General features: G+C 43.7%; 1 protein-coding gene across 2 annotated transcripts in view; it reads left to right on the plus strand.

Annotated features, from left to right (window-relative positions):
- Nucleotides 1–24,103, plus strand: part of Pik3cb (phosphatidylinositol-4,5-bisphosphate 3-kinase catalytic subunit beta) — a 71,593-nt gene that overhangs the window by 14,292 nt on the left and 33,198 nt on the right. For both annotated transcript variants that reach the window (XM_042665760.1, XM_042665761.1), the window contains exons 2-8: nt 4,300–4,402; nt 13,329–13,515; nt 14,545–14,770; nt 16,862–17,085; nt 20,498–20,677; nt 21,923–22,093; nt 22,907–22,984. In XM_042665760.1, coding sequence (XP_042521694.1) covers nt 13,360–13,515; nt 14,545–14,770; nt 16,862–17,085; nt 20,498–20,677; nt 21,923–22,093; nt 22,907–22,984 — 1,035 coding nt within the window. In that variant the 5' untranslated portion in view covers nt 4,300–4,402; nt 13,329–13,359. The remainder of the gene's footprint in view (nt 1–4,299; nt 4,403–13,328; nt 13,516–14,544; nt 14,771–16,861; nt 17,086–20,497; nt 20,678–21,922; nt 22,094–22,906; nt 22,985–24,103) is intronic.

A 24,103-nucleotide genomic window follows, 5' to 3' on the forward strand; every position in this document is an offset into this window, starting at 1 on the left:
TATATATATATATATATATATATATATATATATATATATATATATAATTTTTTTCCAAAAATAGAAATAATTTGTTTGGCTGGGCCTGGTGGAACATCCCCTTTGGGAGGTTTTAAGAAGGACTCTTATGCAATACTAGTGTATTCTGATTGTCCTGGCACAGGTGAATTATAAAGAAACAAAGGGCTGAAGCAGAGACTTGAGGCTAAGGTAGGAGGATCTGTCAGTCATTAAGCAGTGGAGCCTACTGGGGCAACATAGTGGAACCCTGTCTCAAGAAAAAGTGGAAGCAGAGATGGGTTAGGAGAGTACCAGAACAGCACAGACAAGAAATGGGCTGCTAGCTGACTACGGCTGCATCCGAGCAATGCAGTTGGGAGACTGCAGGCTTTGAGAGATAGAAATGGGGTTTTGTGTCTGTCTCTGGGCTGGTGGATGAAGAGTTGCAGAGCAGAGCAGTGGCTCTCCATGTTTATTTTAGCCTGGTTTGAAGTGAGCTCACAAGTCCAATTAAAGGTGTCAGGTAGACAACACACAGCTCTGAAGCCCTGGAAGAGACTCCCACCAGAGATAGGAATTTTAAGTCATTGGTGTTTGGTGATAGTAAGCTTCAGGGACTGGTAAGATTCCTAGTCATAAAGTAAAGAGGACGAGAAGATGAATGAAGCCTGAGCCTGGGATACTCAAGCAATTCCCAGTTATTCTTAGTAATGAACAGAATTTTTAAAAAGCACATAGCATGCATGTGTATTCTCCAGTAATACACTCCCTCTTTTCTTTCTTTTTTTTTCGACTGGTTATGGGCCTGAACTCTGGGCCTGGGTGCTGTCACTCAGCTCTTCAGCTCAAGGCTAGCGCTCTACCACTTGAGCCACAGTGCCACTTCCAGCTTTTTTTTTTCCTGCTTATGTGGTGCTGAGGAATCGAACCCAGGACCTCAGGCATGAAAGGCAAGTGCTCTACCACAGAGCCACCTTCCCAGCCCCTACACTCCCTCTTTTCTATAGTTACATTTGACCATGTGTTTTTATTTCTAATTTAGCACTAGTAAGTAGAAACAAATCTTAGGACTCATTCCTAGAGATAAACCTCCAGCAATACAAATAAATTCACTGGATGAGTTCATTTGTTGTAACATTGTTTGTGATTGCAGTCTAAATGCCTGTAAGTAATGGGATGCCCCCAAAGTGGAAAGAATGAGGATCTCTGGGCTGATACAAAGTAATTGCCAGGGTATTATTAAAGAAAAGAAGCAGAGTGCTAAACAGTATCTATATAGGATGTTACTTTGGGGGTGAAAAGAAGAATGGAAATAGGGAAATAGATGTGTATTTGCTCATTTGCAAAAACTGATGCAGGAAGCTGGTAAAACGGGTTTAGAGAGGTTGGGGACTCTGTGGAAAGGGTTGAGGAGAAATGAGGTAGTAGGGAAGGGAGTTAGGGGAGGTCTCTCTCTCTCTCTCTTTCTTTCTTTCCTTCCTTCTCTCTCTCTCTTTCTTTCTTTCTTTCCCGGTCGTGGGGCCTGAACTCTGGGCCTAGGCGCTGTCCCTCAGCTCTTCAGCTCAAGGCTAGCACTCTACCTACCACTTGAGCCACAACGCCACTTCCGGCTTTTTTCTTTTTTTGCTTATGTGGTGCTGAGGAATTGAACCCAGGGCCTCAGGCATGCAAGGCAAGCGCTCTACCACTGAGCCACCTTCCCAGCCCCTAGGGGAGGCTTTTCTGAGCAGATCTTCTCATATAGTTCTGTCATTTGGAACTACACTGATGTTTTATTCAATCAAAGGTAAATACATAAAAGCTATTAGGATAGGAAGAAAAACTCAAAATAAAGATAAGTGAACATGACTTCATCTATCCTAGTACATAAAAGCACATGGAAAGCGAGAGTAAAAACTAAATGAATTACTGCACAGAACTCTGCATGTAAAACCCCATGCCAAAATCTGTAATGATATTCTGAATTCAGAAGCTTTATTTTCTCATAGTGCTGTGAGTTAGGCTCTCCTACTGTTTATAACTCCAACCTTTTAACCTTTTTTCAATCTGTATTTTTTTCCCTTCTTGCAACACACACACACACACACACACACACACACTTTTTACAGTTTTATTCTTTGAGATAATTGGAATACGTTCCTAATATTTTCAGGTTTTTTCTTTTATCTTTTTATTTTTTGGTTGGTCATGGGGCTTGAACTCTGGGCCTGGGCGCTGTCCCTCAGCTCTTCAGCTCAAGGCGAGCACTCTACCACTTGAGCCACAGCGCCACTTCCGGTTTCCTGGTGGTTAATTGGAGATAAGAGCCTCATGGACTTTCCTGCCCAGGCTGTCTTTGAACCTCAATCCTTAGATCTCAGCCTCCGGAGTAGCTAGGATTGCACGCATGAGCCACCAGTGCCCGGCTTCACATTTTTTAATATGACTTTTGTTTTTTTCTTTTTTTTCTTCTTAGTACTGGGGATTGCTAGACAAGCACTCTACCATTGAGCTCTGCTCCCAGCCCTATTTTTGTGTTTGTGTGTGCGCGCGCGTGTGTGTCCATGCTCACACGTGTGCGTACTGATATGCTTGAATTCAATGTTTCACGCTCACAACTGGTACTCTACCACTTGAACCACATCCCCACTTCCAGCACAGTTTTGAGGGCTTGTCTACTTATACAGGCTCTTAACTATTTTCAGATCTTCACCTCCTAGGATTACAATTGTGAGCTACCAATCCCTGGCTTGATCTTTTCAAATCACTAAGTGCTTCAAGTTTTGTTGTTGTTGTTGTTGTTGTTTTTTAAAGTAGAGCCAGGTGCCAGTGGCTTATGCCTGTAATTCTAGATACTCAGGAGGCTCAGATCTGAGGACTAAGGTTCAAAGCTAGCCCTGGCAGGAAAACCTATAAGACTCTTATCGTCTATTAAATCACAGAAAAGCTGTAAGTATCACTGTGGCTCAAGTGGTAGATTGCTAGCCTTGAGCAAAAGTTGCTCAGGGACAGCACCCAGGCCCAGAGTTCAGGCCCCATGACCGGACCCCCCCACCCCCCAAAGGAAAAAAAAAAAAAAGAAGGAACACTGCTGAGAAGCGCCTCTGTCCCATCCTCATCACTGGTGTGCACTGTCCTAAGCCTCTCCTGTGGTATCATGTGCACAGAAGGACAGATAGCCAGATGGACTGATTGGTCAGTTTTATTGTATTCTGTTCTGTATTCTGCAGTGTTTTGCTTTGTTTTTGGTGTAAGTCCTGGGGCTTGAACTCAGGGCCTGGGCACTGTCGCTGTGTTTTTTTCCGTTCATGGTTAGCACTTCGCCACTTGAGCCGCAACACCACTTCCAGCTTTTTGGTCGTTAATTGGAGATAAGAGTCTCATAAACATTCCTGGCTGGGCTGGCTTTGAAATACGCTCCTCAGCCTCCTAAGAAGCTAGGATTACAGGCAAGAGCCACTGGCACCTGGCCTTCTTTTTGTCTCTTCCTCCTCCTCCTCCTCCTTCTCCTCCTCTTCCACTTCTACCTCTACCTCCATCTTTTCCTCCTCCTCCTCCTCCTCCTCCTCCTCCAGCTGGGTAGCCCAAGCTGGTCTCAGCACTAGTCTCGTGGTCTCATCATGTTTGGCCTCATAGTGAACAACACTTATTTTAATTTGACAGAAGAAACATCAAATGAAATGGAAGCAATGACTGGCCTGGGCAGAGCCTGTGTCACTCAGCATCCTTCCCAGCCTATTTGCTCTTAGTGCTTGTTAGTCTTGACATCTACTGGGAATGTACAAACTCCAATACACTATGTCTTCTTTCTTCTCAGCGGTCAGGGGAGCTTGATGAAGGCACAGTGCTTCAGCCTGGTTTTCCTGCAAGTGCTGTTCTATGCTTTGAGTTGCCTTTGCAGCCATTGTGGTGCAGGTATGGGCAGCCAGGGATGGGTGCTAGGCAGATTCTTGGAGCTCCATGCTCTTGGCCTTCAGAGAGCTTGGGCTTCAGCCTGAGATTCCTCTTTTGCTCTGCTGCCATTTTGGTGAAAGACCTCATGTTTTATGTCTACTGGGAAAATGACAGCCAGACTTCATCCCTAATGTGTAGAGCCTACTAATTAAAAAAAAAATGACAATTCAATAAAACCATTGGTCATAAGCTGAGGGCAAAGGAACACAGGTAAGAAATATAATAAAAAGCTCTTTAACTCCATTGGATCTTCAACCTTTATATTAACATGGATAATTTTAAGCAATTAAGTGCCATGTAGTAATAACATTTTAATACAGTACATTTAGATTAATACCTTTTCTCTTCTTTTTTTTTTTTTGGTAGTGTATCTTCTGATCTGAAAGTCTTCCATGAAAACCACAGTTTCAAAAAATAAGTCATGTCATCTGTTTTCTTTAAAGATTAAAATGGGGGCTATAATTTTGAGGTAAGTGCCAATTTATATTTTTAAGTTCCTTACATAAAATTCAGAAGGAGAATGTGCACATTGGTTAGATTCTGAATCTTGTAGCTAAACTCTGAATTGTGTATGTGTGAAATCTTAGGCCTTGCTTTAATGTAGTCTGGTATTTAGGGTTATTAAACATAGAATTAAGATGAGAACTTTTTGAAGGATAAAAGGAGGAGTGGTATCAAAAACTTTTTGGAGAATTGAAAACTAAAGAAACTTGAGGTTTCTTTCTTTTCTTTTTTTTTTTGGTTTCTTTTCTTTTTTTGGTTGGTAGTGGGGCTTGAACACTGGGCTAGGGCGCTGTCCCTGCGCTCTTCAGCTCAAGGCAACTGCTCTACCGCTTGAGCCACAGCACCACTTCCGGTTTTCTAGTGGTTTTTATTAGAGATAAGAGTCTCATGGACTTTCCTGCCCAGGCTGGCTTTGAACCTCGATCCTCAGATCTCAGCCTCCTGAGTAGCTAGGATTATAGGCGTGAGCCTCCGGCCCTTGGCTGAAACTTGAGGTTTCTTTTTTTTTTTTTTTTTTTGCCAGTTGTGGGGCCTGAACTCCGGGCCTGGGTGCTGTCCCTGAGCTCTTCAGCTCAAGGCTAGCACTCTACCACTTGAGCCACAGTGCCACTTCCAGCTTTTTCTGCTTATGTGGTGCTGAGGAACTGAACTCAGGGCCTCATGCATGCAAGGCAAGCGCTCTACCACTGAGCCACCTTCCCAGCTCTGAAACTTGAGGTTTCTTGAGGCAAGTCTCAGTATGTAGCCTGGGCTGGACTTGCACATGTGATCCTCCTGCCTTAGCCTCTTGAGTCTTTGTTAAGCATGTGCCATTGTACCTGGCTAAGAAACTTCTTTTGGATTTGACAACTAGAAAGCCGTTGACCTCAGCAGGGACCATTCCAGGGAGATGTTTATGGCAGAATGGAGCAAAGAATGTAGAGGAAGTGGCTAGGTCTAGATAATTCATTTATTACACCAATGGTAGGTCCTTGGAACACAGCGACCAAGTCCAGGAACACTGGAGATAGCAGGAATGATACTTAAACATAATTAATGCCCAACTGTTTTCCTAATTCCATCTTCTTCTCTCCTTCCCTCCCTCCCTCCCTTTTTCCCTCTCCCTCGCTTGCTAGGTATTTCAGCACTACCAAGTAGTAAACTATTCTTTAGAGTAGTTTAAATATTAAAGAAAATGACTAATCTCTTACCCTGAGGAGGCTGGAAAGTTGCAAAGACATCATCAAAGGGCTTCAAAGGGCTTACCTCTTACATAAGAGCAGCAGCCTTCAGAACCAAAACAGAAGGACAAAAGAGAAGGGATGAGTCAAGGAGCTTTTAGGCAGAGGAAGAAAATTAGAGCATTTGTTACCTTTACTTTAAAGTTAATTATTTTTTTTGTGCCAGTCCTGGGGTTTGAACTCAGGGCCTCAGTACTGTCCCTAAACTCTTTTGCTCAAGGCTAGCACTCTACCACATTTTGAGCCACAGTTCCACTTCCTGTTTTCTGATTAATTGGAGATAAGAGTCTTAAGGACTTTCCTGCCCAAGCTGGCAGATCCTCATATCTCAGCCTCCTGAGAGTAACTAGGATTATACACATGAGCCACCAGGGCCCAGCTGCCGCTGAACTTTTTTGTTCAAGGCTGGGGCACTACCATTTGAGCCACAGCTCTACTTCTTATCCTACCTTTTTTGTGTGATGTTGTGAATCCATCAAACACAGTGACTCACATGTGACAGAAGTACCCTCTACCTCTGAGATATAACCTTAGCCTCTTTAGCCTACTTTCTTTTTTTTTTTTTTAATGTGTGCTGGTACTGAGACTTGAACTCATGGCTTCGTGCTCTTGATCTGCTTTCTTACTCATGGCTCTTACTCATGAGCCATGGCTCTAGTCTGGTATTTTGCTAGTTATTTGGAAATGGAGTCTCACAGACTTTCCTGCCTGAACTTTGAACATAGATCCTCAGCCTCCTGTGTAGCTAGGATTATAGGTATGAGCAACTGGCCTTGGCTTATCCTACTTTTTTTTTTTTTTTTTAATAAGGTGGGGGTTAAAACTTTCAGACACATAGCTATAGTTAATCAATGGCAATTTGGGATCAAGGGAGAAGATAACACCGAGGAAAAACATTGTAGGGTAATTATCAAATTCAGCAGTTCTTAATGAATAGCTGCATTGTGCTGAGCACGCTCACAGACATGACCAGTGTTTCCAAGAAACTGACGACCGGAACCAACAGGGGAATACCAGCCTAGATTAGATGAGAGAAGGAAGGAAATAGGGCAGGTGGTAGAGAGTAACTGGCTGGCCAGAGGACATTAGGTAAGGTGTGAAAGACAAGAGTGAGGCGTGCAAATCAAGCTAAGTGCAAAGCTCTGGACTGATTAGAGCCGGATGTGCTTTAGGCATTAAAAAGAATTCCCTCCCACTGGATCTCAGCAGGTGGCTGGGGACCAGAGTAGGTGATAGAAGGCCAAAGAGATAGGCAGGAGAGGGCACACAAGTCCCCATGGTCAGGGCAAGGAGTTTGGACCGAAGTCTTACAAGTTTTGAGCATGGAAGCATCATGGTGTGTGTTAGATGCCTTGCTTGCTGTCGTGGTGGAAGATTACAGGTGCAGTGCATCCTAGAAAGTGCAGTGAAAGGCTGCTGAGTGGGCCAGTCTGGTAGGGCTGCACTCTTCCCCTGAGCTGTGTCCATAACATCACCCCGCTTTTAAAGGCTACATTTAATAACTACCAAGTTTGAAAATTTTCACCTTGGTGTGGACTGATTTCCTGGTTCATAGCTAGGGAAAGATACTCCCCATTTCCCTCCATGCTGTTAAAGGAAGAAAATGATGGTGGGGTTGCTCCTAGTATAGAGATGTTCTTGGCGATTTCACCTTCTATGCAGTTAGGATAGGGACAATCTCAAGAAGGCTCAATAGCGACATTATTTAGGTGCTGGAGCCTTATACATGCTGAGCACTGAGCAAATATCTCTGTGCCTCCTAGCTAAATGACCTGCCTTAAGTTGAAAGTCTGCCTTTAGGAGCTTCTCGCTGAGTTGTATAATCTTTATGAACAAACGAACGAGCACTCCAGTGATCAGTGGTGTGGTTGAAACTTGCCTTCCAGCTTTTGCCAGTTCCTTTTCCTCCCGTTGTTCTTCTCTGCCTCAGGGCTCTTTTCATTCATATGTATTGGATGTTTACGCAGTCAGAAATAATGTTCATAAAGATGATATTGTTGGGCGCCTACAGTTTCTGGACCTCTGATAATGTGATGTGCTCTTTGCTTTTCCTGAGAAAATAACTGTGGTCAGATTGTCCTGTAGTCTGCCCTAGACAGTGAGCACATTGTGAAGGAAATGGGGCTGTCTGCGTTGCATGACCTTTCCAATCTGGCCTGTTTGAGGCAGTAAGCAGCTCACGTAGCCTTTTGACTGCCACATGATGGAGGAAGTGGTACGTAAAGATGTGGACACAGCCGCCTTGTCCTCTAAAGAGTTTGCCAGTGTAAGAGCATGTTAGTCACCTATGCTGTGAAATACAGCTTTGCCTAGTAGGTTCCTAGTTTTATACACACAACACATAGAGTATACATACTAAAGGTGTCATTGTGTGGTAGTACAGGTTAAGTGTCCTGATCTGAAATGCTTCATAATCCAAACTTTTTTAAAATTTTTGTATTTTGTATTTGTTTTGGTCTGCTGTAGAATTGCACCAGGGTCCTGTGCTTGCTTGGCAAGTGTGCTTTCTCTGAGCTACATCCCCGGTCCTTCGAAAGGGTTTCTCTCTTTTTAATGAAACAACGTTTCACTGTGTTCCCACGTGGGTCTCAAACATACCAGGTCCCACCACACCTGGCTGCTGCCAAACACTTCGAATGTGAGACCACACATGGGAAATTCCCCACCTGACATGGTGTGGTGGCTTACAGTCAAAAGTAGACGTACTCAAGCGGTGTGTAAAATTTATCTCTAGGCCATGGGTACAGAAGTATGTATAAACATAATTGAGGTTTGTGTCCAGACTCGAGTGCCATCCCATAGATTCCTCATTCCATGCAGGTGTTAAAAATCAGAAAGGGAGCGCAGCAGTAGAGCACAGCTGCCCAGGGCATTGATGAAAGGGAACTGGGCAACTTGTGGGTGGAGATGGAGAGAGGGAATGGGATCGAATGAGGGAACGGATGACACTACCTGAAAGACAATGTTCTTATTTCCAGATGTACGTCAAAGAGACCCCACTGTATATCACCTCTGAAACAACAATAAATTGGAAAAAAAAATCAGGGATAGACAATGGCTCAGTGGCAATGTGCTTACCTAATATACCTGAGCCCTAGTCTTCAATTCCCATCATGGAAAAAAAAGTCCAAAATTTAAAATGATTCTAGTTCTGAGCATTTCAGATAAGATACTCAACCTTTAAATCTTTTTTCTCCTGATCATGGGCCTTGAACTCAGGACCTGGGTACTATCCCTGAGCCTCTCTCTGCTCAAGGCTAGAGCTCTACTACTTGGGCCACAGCACCACTTCTGGCCTTTTCTGTTTATGTGGTACTGAGGAATCGAACCCAGGACTTCATGCATGCCAGGCAAGCACTCTACCACTGATCTACAGTCTCAGCCTCAACCTTTAAATTTAAATAGAAAAATAAAAAATCACATTTTTTCGGTTTGGGAATATGAAGTCAGAGCTTCATACTTGCCAGGCAGGTGCTCTATCTCTTGAGCCTTGCTTTCCAGCCCTTTTTACTTCTATTGTTGTTGATTTTATCATCATCATCATCATTATCATCATCATCATCGTCGTTGTTGTTTTTATTATTGTCAGTTGTGGGGCTTCAACTTTGGGCCTGGGCGCTGTCCCTGAGCTCTTCGGCTCAAGGTGAGCGCTCTACCACCAGAGCCACAGCGCCACTTCTGTTTTTTTTGTAGTTCATTGGATATAAGAGTTCCACAGACTTTCCAGACTGATCTTGTTTTGAACCATGATGCTCAGTTCTCAGCCTCTTGAGTAACTGGGATTATAGGCATGAGCCACCAGCACATGGCTTATTTCCATTATGTTTCCATTATGTCTTGAGTTTATAACCAGGCTGATCCAGACTTAAGTCCTTCTATTCATGTTTGCTAGGAATCTAGGATGACACATGTACCACCACACCCTGACTATTATTGGTTGAGATGGGGTTTTGTGGAGGTGTGTAACACTTAGGGAGACAGAGGCAGGAGGCTCTGGCATTCATGGCCAGCTTAGACTGCATAGTAAGACCCAGCCTCAGAAAACAAACAAAACAAAGTAACATCAAAACAAGTATAAATGTAAAGAGTTCAGGTCTTTTGGGTTACCAGATGTCACGATATGAGAGGAATTATTATCCTCCAAACTAACAGCACTGGGTCCATTGTGAGTGGGCCATACGCTGGAACGGAGAGACGGTTTTATGACAGGAACATGTGGTGCTGCCTCAGCTCATTAGCCCAGGATATTTGTCCATTTTCCTTTGCTGTGACAAAATAACCAAGTCTGGGTGATGCCTAAAGAAAAAAGATTAATTCAGCTCCATTTTTTGGAGCTGCCTGAAGGTCAAGATCAGACAGCCGTCAGCCTGGCCTCTGCCCCACAGCTGCTCACCTGGCAAAATCTGAAGCCTGAGCATGGGGTGGGTTGGCCAGCTCAGTTGCAAGAACAAAACTGGGGTCCCATGAAAACTTCAGCTGGTCCCTCAAAGGCAAGTACTCCATCAAACTGCTAGGCTTGGCCTCTTAAAGGGCCACCCCTCTCTTGCACGTCAGCCCATTGGGCACCAGACTGCCTTGAGGTTCTTCCCTTTTGGTAAAGGTCTAGACCTGCCCACCTCCCCTGGCTTACTGTGTCCTCTAGAAAGAAGTCTTGGTAGTCAAGAGCTGGTAGCTCACACCTGTGATCCTAGCTGCTCAGGAGGCTGAGATCTAAGGATCACGGTTCAAAGCCAGCCTGGGCAGGGAAGTCTGTGAGACTCTTAGCTCTCATGAATCACTCAGAAAACCAGAAGTAGAGCTGTGGCTCAAAGTGGTAGAGTGATAGTCTTGAGCAAAAAAGCTTAGGGACAGTGCCTAGGCCCTGAGTTCAAGCCCCATGATTGACAAAAAAGAAGCTGACGTCCCCAAGAAGAGACACTTCCTCAGTGTTCTGAACACTGAGAGGCAGGCACGAAAGCTGCTCACAGAAGCATTTTGTCATTCCTGGCTGGATGGCCCAAGAGGAGAACTGGTCCCCAAACTAAAAGCTTCAAAACACACAAGCAAGTAATAAATAGTTGTACAGAGCAAACTGAAATCACCATGCAGGGGAGTAATCCTGGAACGGGTGGGAAGAAATCCCAGCCTTTGTAGGATGCTCTTTTAATTTTTATGGCTTGTAACTTAACTTTTGAAATGACAGTCGGCAGAAATAGCTGCACTGTGCAGAGCGTGGAGTAGAGCTTTCTCTCCAGCTGTAAGCTATTTAAAATTCTTCTCGTGTTGCTGTTTGCCATCCAGATGGCTTTCTGGCACTGGCACAGTTCCTAGATGTGATGTGAAGGCCCGTTGGTTACTCACCAGCTCCTCCACCGCGCCGGTCCACTGCGCCTTATGACTCACTGTCACAGTGGTTCTGCGAGCGCACTCACTTTCAGTCACTCCTGCCCACTGTGGTGGCACTCGTAAACAAGAGCCAGCAGGAAACGAGAGGAAGAGCCTTAACATCCACAGTCATGTGTACCCGACGCCGGAGCATATCAGGGCATCCCCACTGGAGCAAGAAAAAGAAAGGCAGCTCACCACACAGTCGGTCTTCTGACTCAAACACATGTCCGGGTGGAGGCACCAAAGTATACCGGGGGCTCGGCAAGCCGCAGTTGTCTCTGTATTTTTGCTTCACTCCTGTTGCCTCAGCTCAAGTGTTCATCTTGGAAGTCAGGTTGGAGGGGGTACCCCTCTGTCTGCAGCATGTCCCTGGGGTCTCTACTATGCTGACAGCGTCCCATTCCTCATCCTGCCGGCTCTTCAGTTACCTGTTGGCTCTCTGCTCTTTATGAACTGCTCTAATCAAACTACTTCTACCAAGTAGACCTCCTTTGCCATGTCTTCAAAGACTAGACAAGGCCAGCATTGCCTATTCCATATTGGGAGTGAAACCTCGTCCCATTAAGTTTTTGTTTTTGTTTTTGTTAATATAAAGGTGATGTGTAGAGGAGTTAGAGTTTCGTAAGTCGGGGAAAGAGTACATATAAATTTTTTTTGGGGGGGGACGGTGTCAACCCTTCCCTCACTCTCCCAGTTTTTCCCTTGCATCTCCATCCACAAATTGTATAATTCATTATCAGCCTAGTGTCTAGTGAGTACCACTGCTGCATTTGTTCCCCCTTGGTCCCTCCATTTCTGTGCTCCCCTTACTCTCCCAAAGACATATAAATGAACAAACAAGACAAAAAGAAAAGAAAAGGAAAATAGCAACAAAGAAAATACCGCTTGTTTCATTTTTTTTTAAAGTAACTTGTAATGTTCCATATATGTGTATGTTGCATAATGGTTAACTCAGGGTAAACATTCTCCAGTGTTTACCGTTTCCTTGTGATGTGGTCTTGAAAGTCTTTGCAGCTTTTGATGTGTACGGCACCCCATTGTGTCTGTGGTCCCACACCATGCGGGGGTGCCTAGGCCTTCTTGTCCTGCCTGTCACTTGGTGTCCTTGAGCAGTCTCCCCCTATACCTTGCCATCGCATTAATTTGATGCATTTAGGGAAATAATCAGGGTGCAGGCAAACCAGGGGGATAAGCTCTGTCCAGCAGTAATAAGTTGCTTTGGTCTGACAAACTGCCAGAAAGGTCCTCCTTTCCCTTGCAGTACATGTTATAGATACATGCCTAAATTCCCCGCCCCCCCCTCTTTTCCCTAGTCCTGGGTCTTTAACTCTGGGCCTGGGCACTGTCCCTGAGTTTCTGTGGCTCAAGGCTAGCACTCGTACCATTTGAACCACAGCACCAGTTCTAGCCCTTTCTGTGTATGTGGTACTGAGGAATCAAACCCAGGGCTTCATGCATGCGAGGAAAGCACTCTAACACCCAGCCCTAAATCTCTCTTTTTTTGGGGGGGGGGGTCCGGTCATGGGGCCTGAACTCTGGGCCTGGGCACTGTCCCTCAGCTCTTCAGCTCAAGGCTAGCACTCCACCACTTGAGCCACAGCACCACTTCCGGCTTTTTTCTTTTTGCTTATTTGGTGCTGAGGAATCGAACCCAGGGCCTCATGCATGCAAGGCAAGCGTTCTACCACTGAGCCACCTTCCCAGCCTCTAAATATCTCTTTTATCTGACAATTGTGTTTTAAGTTATTGGGAAAATTGAAGTTATTTAAAATTCATCTCTGTGTGTGTGTGTGTGTGTGTGCGTGCGCGCTCGCGTGTGTGTGCACACATGCGTGCATGCACGCGTGCATAGCAGTCCTGGGGTTTGTACTCAGGGCCTGGGCATTGTCTTTCAGCTTTTTTGCTGAAGGCTAGCACTCTACTATTTGATCCATAGCTCCACTTTCTTTTCTTGTTTTGGTGGTTACTTGGACATAACGAATCTCATGAGCAGCCAAACCATGATCCTCAGATCTCAGCCTCCTAAGTAACTAGGATTATAGGGATGAGTTGTTGGAACCTGTCTCTGGATTATATTGAAATTCAAGGTTTCATTGTAGAATGCCGGCTCTCTCTCTCTTACACACACACACAGACACAGACACACACACACATTTTTCTAAGTGTCTTTCTTTTCTGTGTGACCCAGGCTGACCGACCTTGAACTTAGGGCCTCAACCGATCCTCCTGCCTCAACCTCCCAAATGGCTGGCTTGTCATGTTTTCCTATTAACATTGGTCAGTGTATTTTGCTCTGAATCCTAGGGCCCCATGGTTATGAGTGTGCCTCAGCCCCATGATGCCTCCTGCTATGGCAGACATCCTTGACATCTGGGCGGTGGACTCACACATAGCATCTGATGGCTCCATCCCTGTGGACTTCCTTCTGCCCACTGGCATTTACATCCAGCTGGAGGTACCTCGGGAAGCTACCATTTCTTCTATTAAGCAGGTATGCCACTGGTTAGAAGTTCTGGACTCCCACGGCTATTCTCTGCATCACTTTATTTATGTAGATCCTGGGAAGTCAGAGAGAAGTTTAACCTGTAAGTCATTATATTTGAAAGGTTTTGGTCCATGTCTTGTTTCATGGACATCTCAGCCAAGCTTATACTGTTCCCACTTGTGGCTAGATCTTAGGTCACAAGTGACAACTGAATTAAGAAAAATTGGCTTACATTAGCTGTTTTGAAATGTTTGTTCGGGTTTCTAAAACTGTCAGAGTTGAGTTAAAAATCTTTTAAGTGGCTGTCTTTGAACTTGTTATACTAATTTTCTCTCATGATGTGTGATTGGTCCCATTCCTCCTCATGCTGACTCTCAGGGAAGAATTGTCTACCAAAGACCAACATGCATATGAAATCGCTTTTCTAAACTTTCTCTTTAATGTTTTTCTTCTTTTTGTCTTTTAATAGGGTCTTGCTGTGCATCTCAGGTTGGCCTGGAACTCAAAATATAGCCCAGGCTCATTTTGAATTCCAGAACCTCTTACTTAAGCTTCTTTTTTTTTTTTTTTTTTAGTACTGGAGATTTTTCTTTCTTGTGTTTGTTTTGTTTTCTGTTTTTTGAAGACAGGGTCTTGTATAGCTGGCCTGAAAATGGTTAGGCAGGTACTCTCATCACTGACCCACACCTCCAGCCATTGTGTTTACATGTTATTCCTTTTTTTTTTTTTCCTGTTGGTTGTGGGGCTGTTCTACCACTTGAGCCACAGTGCCACTTCCTGCTTTTTCTGCTCATGTGGTGCTGAGGAATCGAACCTAGGGCCTCATGCATGCAAAGCAATCACTCTACCACTGAGCCACCTTCCCAGCCCCTTACATGTTATACTTATGGTAGGGCTTAGAATTCACCTCGCCAGGCCCGTAGTACTGTGTACTTGGTTTGCCCATTGGAGGTGTGAGTTGTATGCAGTGCTGCAGAGTGTTCTTGGATTCCTGTGCCAGGACTCCGGTTGTAGAAGGTATTATTTCTCCTGCAGATGCTATGGAAGCAAGTTCACCACTACCCAATGTTCAACCTGCTCATGGAAATTGACTCCTATATGTTTGCATGTGTGAATCAAACTGCTGTTTACGAGGAGCTCGAAGATGAGACGCGAAGGCTTTGTGATGTCAGGCCTTTCCTCCCAGTTCTCAAGTTAGTGACGCGAAGTTGTGACCCAGCAGAAAAACTGGACTCAAAAATTGGAGTCCTTATAGGAAAAGGTAATTAAAAAGTTCCTAGCATGGATTACTAATATACCTGTTGTTAAATGTATAAGAGTTACTGCTTTTCCAAGTGCATGCTGTCCATGGACCAACAGTGTTCACAGTTTGAGAATAAGGTAAGTGCAGAACAGAGAGTAAATGTTTGGAAATTCCTCTAGCAATGAGACATTGCCACAGGATCCTAGAGCTTATGTCTGATACCTATAGACATACAGTGACCTGAACAAGAGACGGCAAAGGATTAGTTAGAGGCAGGCTGGTGGAGGAACCGAGAGGCATGGACAGAGTTGAGCCATTTAGAAGATGGAGTAGATGTGACTTATAGTGGATAAAAGATTTTTTTTTTGTTAGGTGCATATGGTATCTAGTGTCCTTGTGTGTAATCTGTATTATCTGTACACAGAAAGAATGTGTACCGGTTGTGATAGACAAAATGCTCTAGATGCTTGAGTCTCCCCCATTTACAGTCCAGAGCTAAAGCTATCCGCAAAGATCATATTGTATCCACAGAATGTTGTCTCTGTGCTAGTGTTTGCCCTGCCATTCCCCTCTCAGATCTCTTCTCCCACACACAGGGTTTTGCTGTGTCACTCAAGATAGCCTTAAACCTGTGGTCATCTTGCCTTAGCCTCTCTAGTGTTGGAATTACAGAGGTGTGCTACCATGCCCAGCTAAGATTCTGTTTTAAGGGCATTTTTAGGTTCCCAGAAAAGTTTACAGGAAGGTACAGATGTTCTTAAGCACCTTGCCCCCCTTCCCACCACACAGTTTACTGTGAAATAACTTTGTAGGCTTATTTTTTTAATACCCTTTGGAGCAGCATTTAAATTCTTAGCCTTTCTCATATATTTGAATTGTGTCTTCTTTGATTTGTAAAGAAAGGTACGTGCCTTTTCTTTTTTTTTTTTTGGGTCCGGTGTTGGGGCCTGAACTCTGGGCCTGGGTGCTGTCCCTCAGCTCTTCAGCTCAAGGCTAGCGCTCTAGCACTTGAGCCACAGCACCACTTCCAGCTTTTTTCTTTTTGCTTATGTGGTGCTGAGGAATCAAACCCAGGGCCTGAGGCATGCAAGGCAAGCGCTCTATAACTGAGTCACCTTCCCAGCCCTGTGTGTGTCATTTTAGGTGGTTTAAATTGCATAGTTACACTGGGCACTGATGGCACACGCCTGTAATCCTAGCTACCCAGAAAGCTGAGATCTGAGCATCACTGTTCAAAGCCATCCTGAGCAGGAAAGTCTGTGAGACTCTTATCTTCAACTAATCACTAGAAAGCCAGAAGTAGTGCAATGGCTCCAAGTGGTAGAATGCTAGTCTTGAGCAAAAAAGCTCAAAGACAGCACCCAGACCCTAAGTTCAAGGCCCATGACCACCACTACCACCACCACCAAAAAAAATAATGTATATTACAAATTTTAGTGGTTATATGGCAGGTATGTAGTACATATTGCTTTAAAGGTTTTAAGTTTGAGCAGACTTAGTATTTATTGTGTCACCTGACTCTTTTTTTTTAAGCTGGCCATGGGTCTTGAACTCTGGGCCTGGGCACTGTCCCTGAGCTCTTCAGCTCAAGGCTAGCATTCTAGGGCTGGGAAGGTGGCTCGGTGGTAGAGCACTTGCCTTGCATGCATGAGGCCCTGGGTTCGATTCCTCAGCACCACATAAGCAAAAAGAAAAAAGCCGGAAGTGGTGCTGTGGCTCAAGTGGTAGAGCGCTAGCCTTGAGCTGAAGAGCTGAGGGACAGTGCCCAGGCCCAGAGTTCAGGCCCCACGACTGGACCAAAAAAACAAAACAAAACAAAACAAAAGGCTAGCATTCTACCACTTGAACTACGGCACCACTTCCAGCTTTTTCTGTTTATGATGGTACTGAGGAATTGAACCCAGGCTTCATACATGCTAGACAAGCACTCTACCACTAAGCCACCTTCCCAGCCTTCACCTGACTTCTTTAGAGATCTTTCCTGATACTTTCTAATTTTGTCTGTTTGATGAAAAGCCAAACATCCAAGTTAGTTCTGGTTGAAAGTACTTTGATTTTCTTTTATGATTGTTAGCCTTTGAAATTGACACCTTTACAAAATGTGTTTAGGTCTACATGAATTTGATGCCTTGAAGGATCCTGAAGTGAATGAATTTCGGAGAAAAATGCGCAAATTCAGCGAAGAAAAAATTCAGTCTCTGGTGGGATTGTCGTGGATTGACTGGCTGAAGCAGACGTACCCACCAGAGCACGAGCCATCCGTCCTTGAAAACCTGGAAGACAAACTCTATGGAGGAAAGCTCATCGTGGCTGTGCACTTTGAAAACAGTCAGGTATCACCGTGGTTTTGAAGGAAATTCTTGGTATTAAATCTCTGCTTTTCACCTGAATATGGCTTCTGTCTGGGACGTGTCAGAGCATTTCAGATTAAGATGGGAAGGATGTTTAAAATTCTGTACAGCAGTATAGATCTACTGCACACATGCTATTTTTGGTTTAGAATAGTGTTGTACAATTGCACTATTCAGTTGTTTTTTACAGTTAAAAGAGGTATTGAAAACCTCAATCATAGAGAGACTTTTTATTATTTATTTTTAAATTTTTCTCATAAAGGTGAGATCTGAGGATCTCAGTTCAAAGTCAGCCTGTGCAGGAAAAGGGCAGATGAAGTCCGTGAGACTCTTACCTTCAATAAACCACTCAGAAAACCTGAAGTGGCGCTTGGCTCAAGTGGTAGAGTGCTAGCCTTGAGCTAAAGGGCTGAGGGACAGCTCCCAGGCCCAGAGTTCAAGCCCCACGACTGACAAAAAAAAAAAAAAAATTAGAGTAGCTGTGATAAAGAATCCTGCCTTCTGACATTTTCCCCTTATATAGAGAAAATACAATTGTTATCATCTCTCAAATTATAATGTGCTTGAAATTTCGTCTGAGTGCCAGGCGCCTGTGGCTCATGCCTGTAATCCTAGCTACTCAGGAGGCTGAGATCTGAGGATCGCGGTTCAAAGCTAGCCTGGGCAGGAAAGTCCGTGAGACTCTGATCTCCAATAAACCACTAGAAAACCAGAAGTGGCGCTGTGGCTCAAGCGGTAGAGCGCTCTCCTTGAGCTGAAGAACGCAGGGAAAGCGCCCAGTCTCAGAGTTCAAGCCCTACAACCAACAAAAAACAAAAACAACAACAAAAGAAATTTCGTGCCGGGCGCTGGTGGCTCACGCCTGTAATCCTAGCTACTCAGGAGGCTGAGATCTGAGGACCTCGGTTCAAAGCCAGCCTGGGCAGGAAAGACCATGAGACTCCTATCTCCAATAAACCACCAGAAAACCGGAAGTGGCGCTGTAGCTCAAGTGGTAGAGCACTCGCCTTGAGCTGAAGAGCTGAGGGACAGTGCCCAGGCCCAGAGTTCAAGCCCCACAACCGACAAAAAAAAAAAAAAGAAATTTCGTCTGAGTGAAGACTTTAAGTATCCTTTCAGTACTGTTTAGGGATTTCTGCAAGGGCTAGAGAGGTAGAATAGGGACATTACTGCTGAAAAGTGATTAACATTCAATATGGAAACAGTGGCTCAGTACAATTTACCTTTCTGGGTCAACCTGACTTTCCTTATAGATGGGTTAAGTCTCTCCTGGGGTATACAAATGTTAATATAACCATCATAGTAAAGGGCACGTGAAAGGAAGTGTTGAACAGAGGGAAGAGATGAAGAGGGTGGAGTCTTCCTGGATTTCAGGCAGTCGTGGAGTTTTGAGAGCATGTGGTCAGACTCTTAATTCTTTCCATGGTCCCTGCTGGCCTGAGCCTCTGCTCGAACCCATCCACTGCAGGTGCGCAGGCTTTGCCTCTGAAGAACAGTATCCTCACTGCACAGGCATGTGGTCGAAGTTGGGATCAAAATATTTTAGATTCTGCCTTGCCCTCTGTGACTTCTGCCCATCACCATGGTGTCTGTGTGGTCTTCCAGGTGCCCGATTCTCAGCTAGTGTCTCCTTTGTTAGATGCTAGACACATCCTGATGAGCTCCTGGACTTCTGGATGATACAAACCAGCAAACTATTAAGCTGTCAACATTGTTTTGAGCAGTCACATAGAAGTTTTAGATGTATTTGGCCAAGTAAACCTCAAATTTTCATTTATTACTGGTGGAATTTCATGAATGCCTGTCACCAAAAATGCAAGAGTGACATCGTCAGAATAAAGGCATCTGGCGGCCTCCTCCATCTTGGTGCATCCTAATCCCCCCTCTTTCCCTCCTCCTGCTTCTGTAGGCATCTCACTTGCCCACTTCACTGTCAGCTGCTGAGAAACAGCACCCAGGGAACACTAAACTAAAAATAAAGTGTGATGTAACAAGTTGTTCATTGGGTTTAAAAAACATAAGGCTAGTAGGAATGCTAGCGAGCCACTGCTGTGAACGCCACCACACCGTGTGGATGTTGTATCGTCAGGATGAGCCAGCCTTCAGGTGGCATATAGAAATGAGGTGGATAGAATCTTGGGCCTGTCATCTCAGTTTTACAAAGCAGCAGTCCTGGAAGTCAAATCCCATATGTATTATTGAATGGGGGACTACTGGTGTGGCGTGCCTTGCACACAGTTTTGAAGTCCTTGGTTTGTATAAAATTGAATTATATATAAATCTATTTCCTTGTGATGCCCTCCCACCGCCATCTCCCCACTAACTGGTGAGCATGAGTGCCTTATCATTTACCCCACAAACATTTTTCTTCTATTGTGTTTTTGTTGTTGTTGTCTTCTAGTTTTAAACTTGTACATATTATGTTTTTGTTTTTTTTTTTAACTGATTCATTGAAGGTTCTTGATTTATTTTAGAGGGAAGACAGGCTGTAATCCTGTCATTAATATGTTCAGCAAAGATGGGTGAGGTGGTGTGCAGTTCTAGAAATAACAGAAAACGCCCTAAGTTTAGGTTGAACCAGTTTGACTTGGAGATACCCCATGAAAAAGGGAGGTGACTTAGTGAAAAATACTGCAGAAATCAATGTCAGGTCAATATAGAGTTTGGTAGAATTGGTAGAATTGTAGTTGGTTGCTTTGAGGGTTTTGAGGGTTGCTTCCTGTGTGTGGTATGTGATCATGTGGTGTGAAGTTACTATGCCAGATCATGAATTCATCTGTACTGTTTCTTTTTCCATTGAGTTTTATGATGAGCAGACATAGTACTGCTCAGGATATACAGGACCTAGATTCCATCCCCAGTACTCATTTGTACATTTGGACAGAATAGATAATTTATAGTTAAATCTTTATAAAGGACTATTCTTACCAGTGTTTAGCCTACACATTATTCTTTTTTTTTTTTTCTCTAGTGCTAGAAATTGAACCTAGGACTTCGTGCATGTTAGGCAAGCACTATACCACTGAGCAATCCTCCCAACCCCAGGTTTTGTAGCATTTTAGAGAAAGATGTGTATAAGAAAATCCCTAAGACCCGTTACCTGAGAGTAATCCTTAGTTAAATACTAATCTTACTGCTGGAGGTGTGGCACTCAGTATACAGTAAAGTGACTTACAGATTGTCATAGACAGTTGTCTCAGACAATTTTTTATGTGGGCACACAGAATGTAGAAAAATCTACTTAAGTAGAAAGCATAATTATTGTTGTTTAGTATTTGTTGTTCCATGCAAACAAATAGGCACACCTGCACATACTACTATATTCTAATTTCAGTGGTGGTTTCCAGCACAAGTATAAAGTTCACGTTCTCTCTTAAACATTCTGTGTTTGTAGGATGTGTTCAGCTTTCAAGTATCCCCTAATATGACTCCTATCAAAGTAAATGAATTGGCTATCCAGAAACGCCTGACTATCCATGGAAAGGAAGACGAAGCCAGTCCCTCTGACTACGTATTGCAAGTCAGCGGGAGAGTGGAGTATGTATTTGGAGACCATCCACTAATTCAGTTCCAGGTACATATGGGAACTTTTCTTCCTGATGTAAGAAAAGGCATGCCTACAGAAAAACCACACAGAACCCAGTAAAACCCACCGCCCCCACCCCGAAAACCACTTGAGGCAAGGATGGCCTGTATCCTTTTGCTGGGGAGACCGCTGGGAATGCATACCTAGAACTGTGTACTGCTAAAGGGCGCCTCAGGGATCCTAGGACAGTGTGCCTGCCGTGCAGGAGCCATACTCACCTTTCTGGCTGATGGGCTGAAGTATGACTTTGGCACCTGACTAGTAGATTTAAGTCCAGGTCTTGCACATCCCAGGTATGTGATTTACCCCTTCTGGGTTATGAGTAGTTTAGCTGTTAAGTGAAGGAATAGTTTCTCACCTAGATAGCTGTGAAGATTAACACTGACATGTAAAATTTCAGTTGTTAGGTACTTGAGTGTTCAATACAAGATAGCTATTTTATGTGTAGTGTTTTCTTTTTTTTTTTTTTTTTGCTGGTCCTAGGGCTTGAACTCAGGGTCTGGTCACTGTCCCTGAGCCTCTTTGTACTCAAGGCTAGTACTCTACCACTTAAGCCACAGCGCCACTTCCAGCTTTTTCTGTGTCTGTGGTACTGAGGAAATGAACCCAGGGCTTCATGCATGCTAGGCAAGCACTCTTACCACTAACCCACATTCCCAGCCCCTTATGTGCTGTGTTGTTTTTGTGGTGCTGGGAATAGAACTGGGGGTCCCTGTACATACTAGGCAAGTGCTACATCAATGGGCTAAATCTTCAGCCTAGAATTTTTTGACACAGGCTGACATCCAACTGGTGATTCTCCTGCTTCTGCCTCCTAGGTGTTGGAATTACAAGCATCTGTCACTATGCTTAGTACTATGTAGCAATTACAAATGATCTTAACTCTTGATGTGGATTATTTAAGGTATGCTTTTGCAGGGCCATGGATATGGTGGTGTTCAATTTTATTTTATTTTATTTTTTTTTGCCAGTCCTGGGGCTTGAACTCAGGGCCTGGGCACTGTCCTTGAGCTTCTTTTGCTCAAGGTTGGCACTCTACCACTTGAGCCACAGCACCACTTCTAGCTTTTTCTGTTGATGTGGTATTGAGGAATCAAACCCAGGGCTTCCTGCATGCTAGGCAAGCACTCAGCCACTAAGCCGCATTCCAAGTCCCTCAAATTTGTTTCTTTCTGTTGATTTCTGTGTTTGCCTGGAAGTCCATACATACCTCCTTATTTCTTGCCACTGTAGTATATCCGGAACTGTGTAATGAACAGATCCCTACCCCATTTTATACTGGTGGAATGCTGCAAGATCAAGAAAATGTATGAGCAGGAAATGATTGCAATAGAGGCTGCTGTAAACCGACATTCATCTAACCTTCCTCTTCCTTTACCACCGAAGAAAACACGTGTTGTGTCTGTAAGTTTCATGTGGGAACCTTCCCTAACCCCAAAGCCATGTGATTTGCTGGGAAATTCTAAGTCTCACACATACTTCCTTCATTCACTTAAAATAAAACTGGAAATTGAACTAACTAGGGCATTGGTAGGCAAGTGCCATAGCGCTTGAACCATATCCCCAGCTCTTGTTACATATTTGAGACAAGGTCTTGCTGTATAGTACAGGCTGGCTTTGAATCTGTTATCTTCTTGCTTCAGCCTTTCAAGTGCTGAGATTACAGGTGTATACTGCATCTGGCTCAAATTAGTGTTTTTGATATGATTTGCCTGTAATTCTTTCAGTATTCAGTATTTTGGGCACTGCTTTTCCCCCCAGAATATATTTGTATAAAGTAGATAGGGTTTTTGTTTATATAAAGTTAATATTTTCCCACTGACTCAATCTTTACATATTTACATTCTTTTTGACAATATGGCTATAGTAATATAAGTAGTCAGTCTCTGCAAAGTTTTCAGTACTGCTCTTAGCAGTGGTGGAATGTTGCCTGTGTTTCATTTTACCATCAAAACCAAGTGCTAGTGGCTATAACGCTTAGTTTATTAGGATTGTTGTTGTTATTGTTTTGTCTCAGCAGTTAATCATCTCCTAGTTAATCAAACCTGGGGCTGTGCCCGCCACAGCATGCTCAGCAATGCTACATTGACTCCCTGTGATTGCCAGTTGTGGGACAGAGCTTGTCTTCATGCTTGTGGTGCAGTGACAGACAGCTGGTGCTGTGGTAGAGTGCTCATTATGTTCACTAAAGTATCTCGGTACTTCATTCTTTTACAGCATGTTTGGGACAATAACAACCCTTTCCAAATTGTCTTGGTAAAAGGAAACAAGCTGAACACAGAAGAAACTGTAAAAGTGAGTACTTTCACACATGGGCTTTTGCCTCTGCTGTGCTATTTGAAGAACTCCCTCAGAGACTCAGTAAAATTCATGAGGATTAAGTTTTACACATTTCCATCCATTACACGAGATGGAACCTGACCACTTGTCCTAAGACTACTGAGTATTTTTGATGTATTGTTTACCTACTGGAAAGATCCTCATTTTCCCAGCATGCATCATGTAGAGAAGCTTGCTTTTAGATCAGGAATTTGGCAAGTGAAATTTAAACCCCCAACCTCAGGTCGTAAGTTTCTGTGCAAGCTTCCCCTCCTCTCAGTCTTGCCCCGAGCTGTGCTCAGCCTCCACTTTTAGCTTTTATTTTCCCTAAACTTGCTGAGCATGGAGGAAAATAGATGACTACATTCTAGACCACAAGTGGGTAACACGTGGGGCTTTATTGCACAACTCTATACAATTAGCTAAAGACCTGATGAGACATTTTGCCTGAGTGGCAAACATTCGTTTTTCCCTATTTTGTTGGACAGGAAATTAAGAGAATAGTTTTGTGATCTTAGAAAGTGATTCAGTTAGTTGGACATGTTTGTTGGCATGAAGTTACACTCAAGGGAACCTTGGCAAAAAATTACCAGTCACTTGATTTTTTTTCTTCCCTCTTGCTATGCTTCCCAGGCTGGCCTAGAACTCCTGGCTCAGTCTCCTGAATGCTGAGATTACAGATATATTCACTACACCCACTTGCTTTTTGTTCAGAGATATTAACAATTCTGTAGCAGAGTAGAAAAGTAGTTACCAGGTCTGAGAGGTGAGAAATGGAGGAAAGTAGGCCAAAAGGTACAAAGATAGTTATCTTGGATGAACAGTCCCAGAGATCTGAAAATATGATAACTTCAGTTAATAATACTGTGCACATACTGAAAATTTGCAGAGTAGATTTTAGGTACTCTTACCAGGAAAAAAGGGGGGGAAGGAGGAAAATTATATGTGATGCTAGGTATGTTAATTTACTTGAGTATAGTAATCACTATGTAGATGTATATATTAAAGCAATAGTATACCGTAAATGTGTACAACTTAATCTTGGAGTTTGCTGTGATTAAGGTAAGGGTTTTGGTCTTCTTCTCACCTAGATAT

The sequence above is a fragment of the Dipodomys spectabilis genome, unplaced genomic scaffold (assembly GCF_019054845.1).
Source record: "Dipodomys spectabilis isolate Male_0828 unplaced genomic scaffold, ASM1905484v1 ptg000342l, whole genome shotgun sequence".
NCBI classification, from domain to species: Eukaryota; Metazoa; Chordata; class Mammalia; order Rodentia; family Heteromyidae; genus Dipodomys; species Dipodomys spectabilis.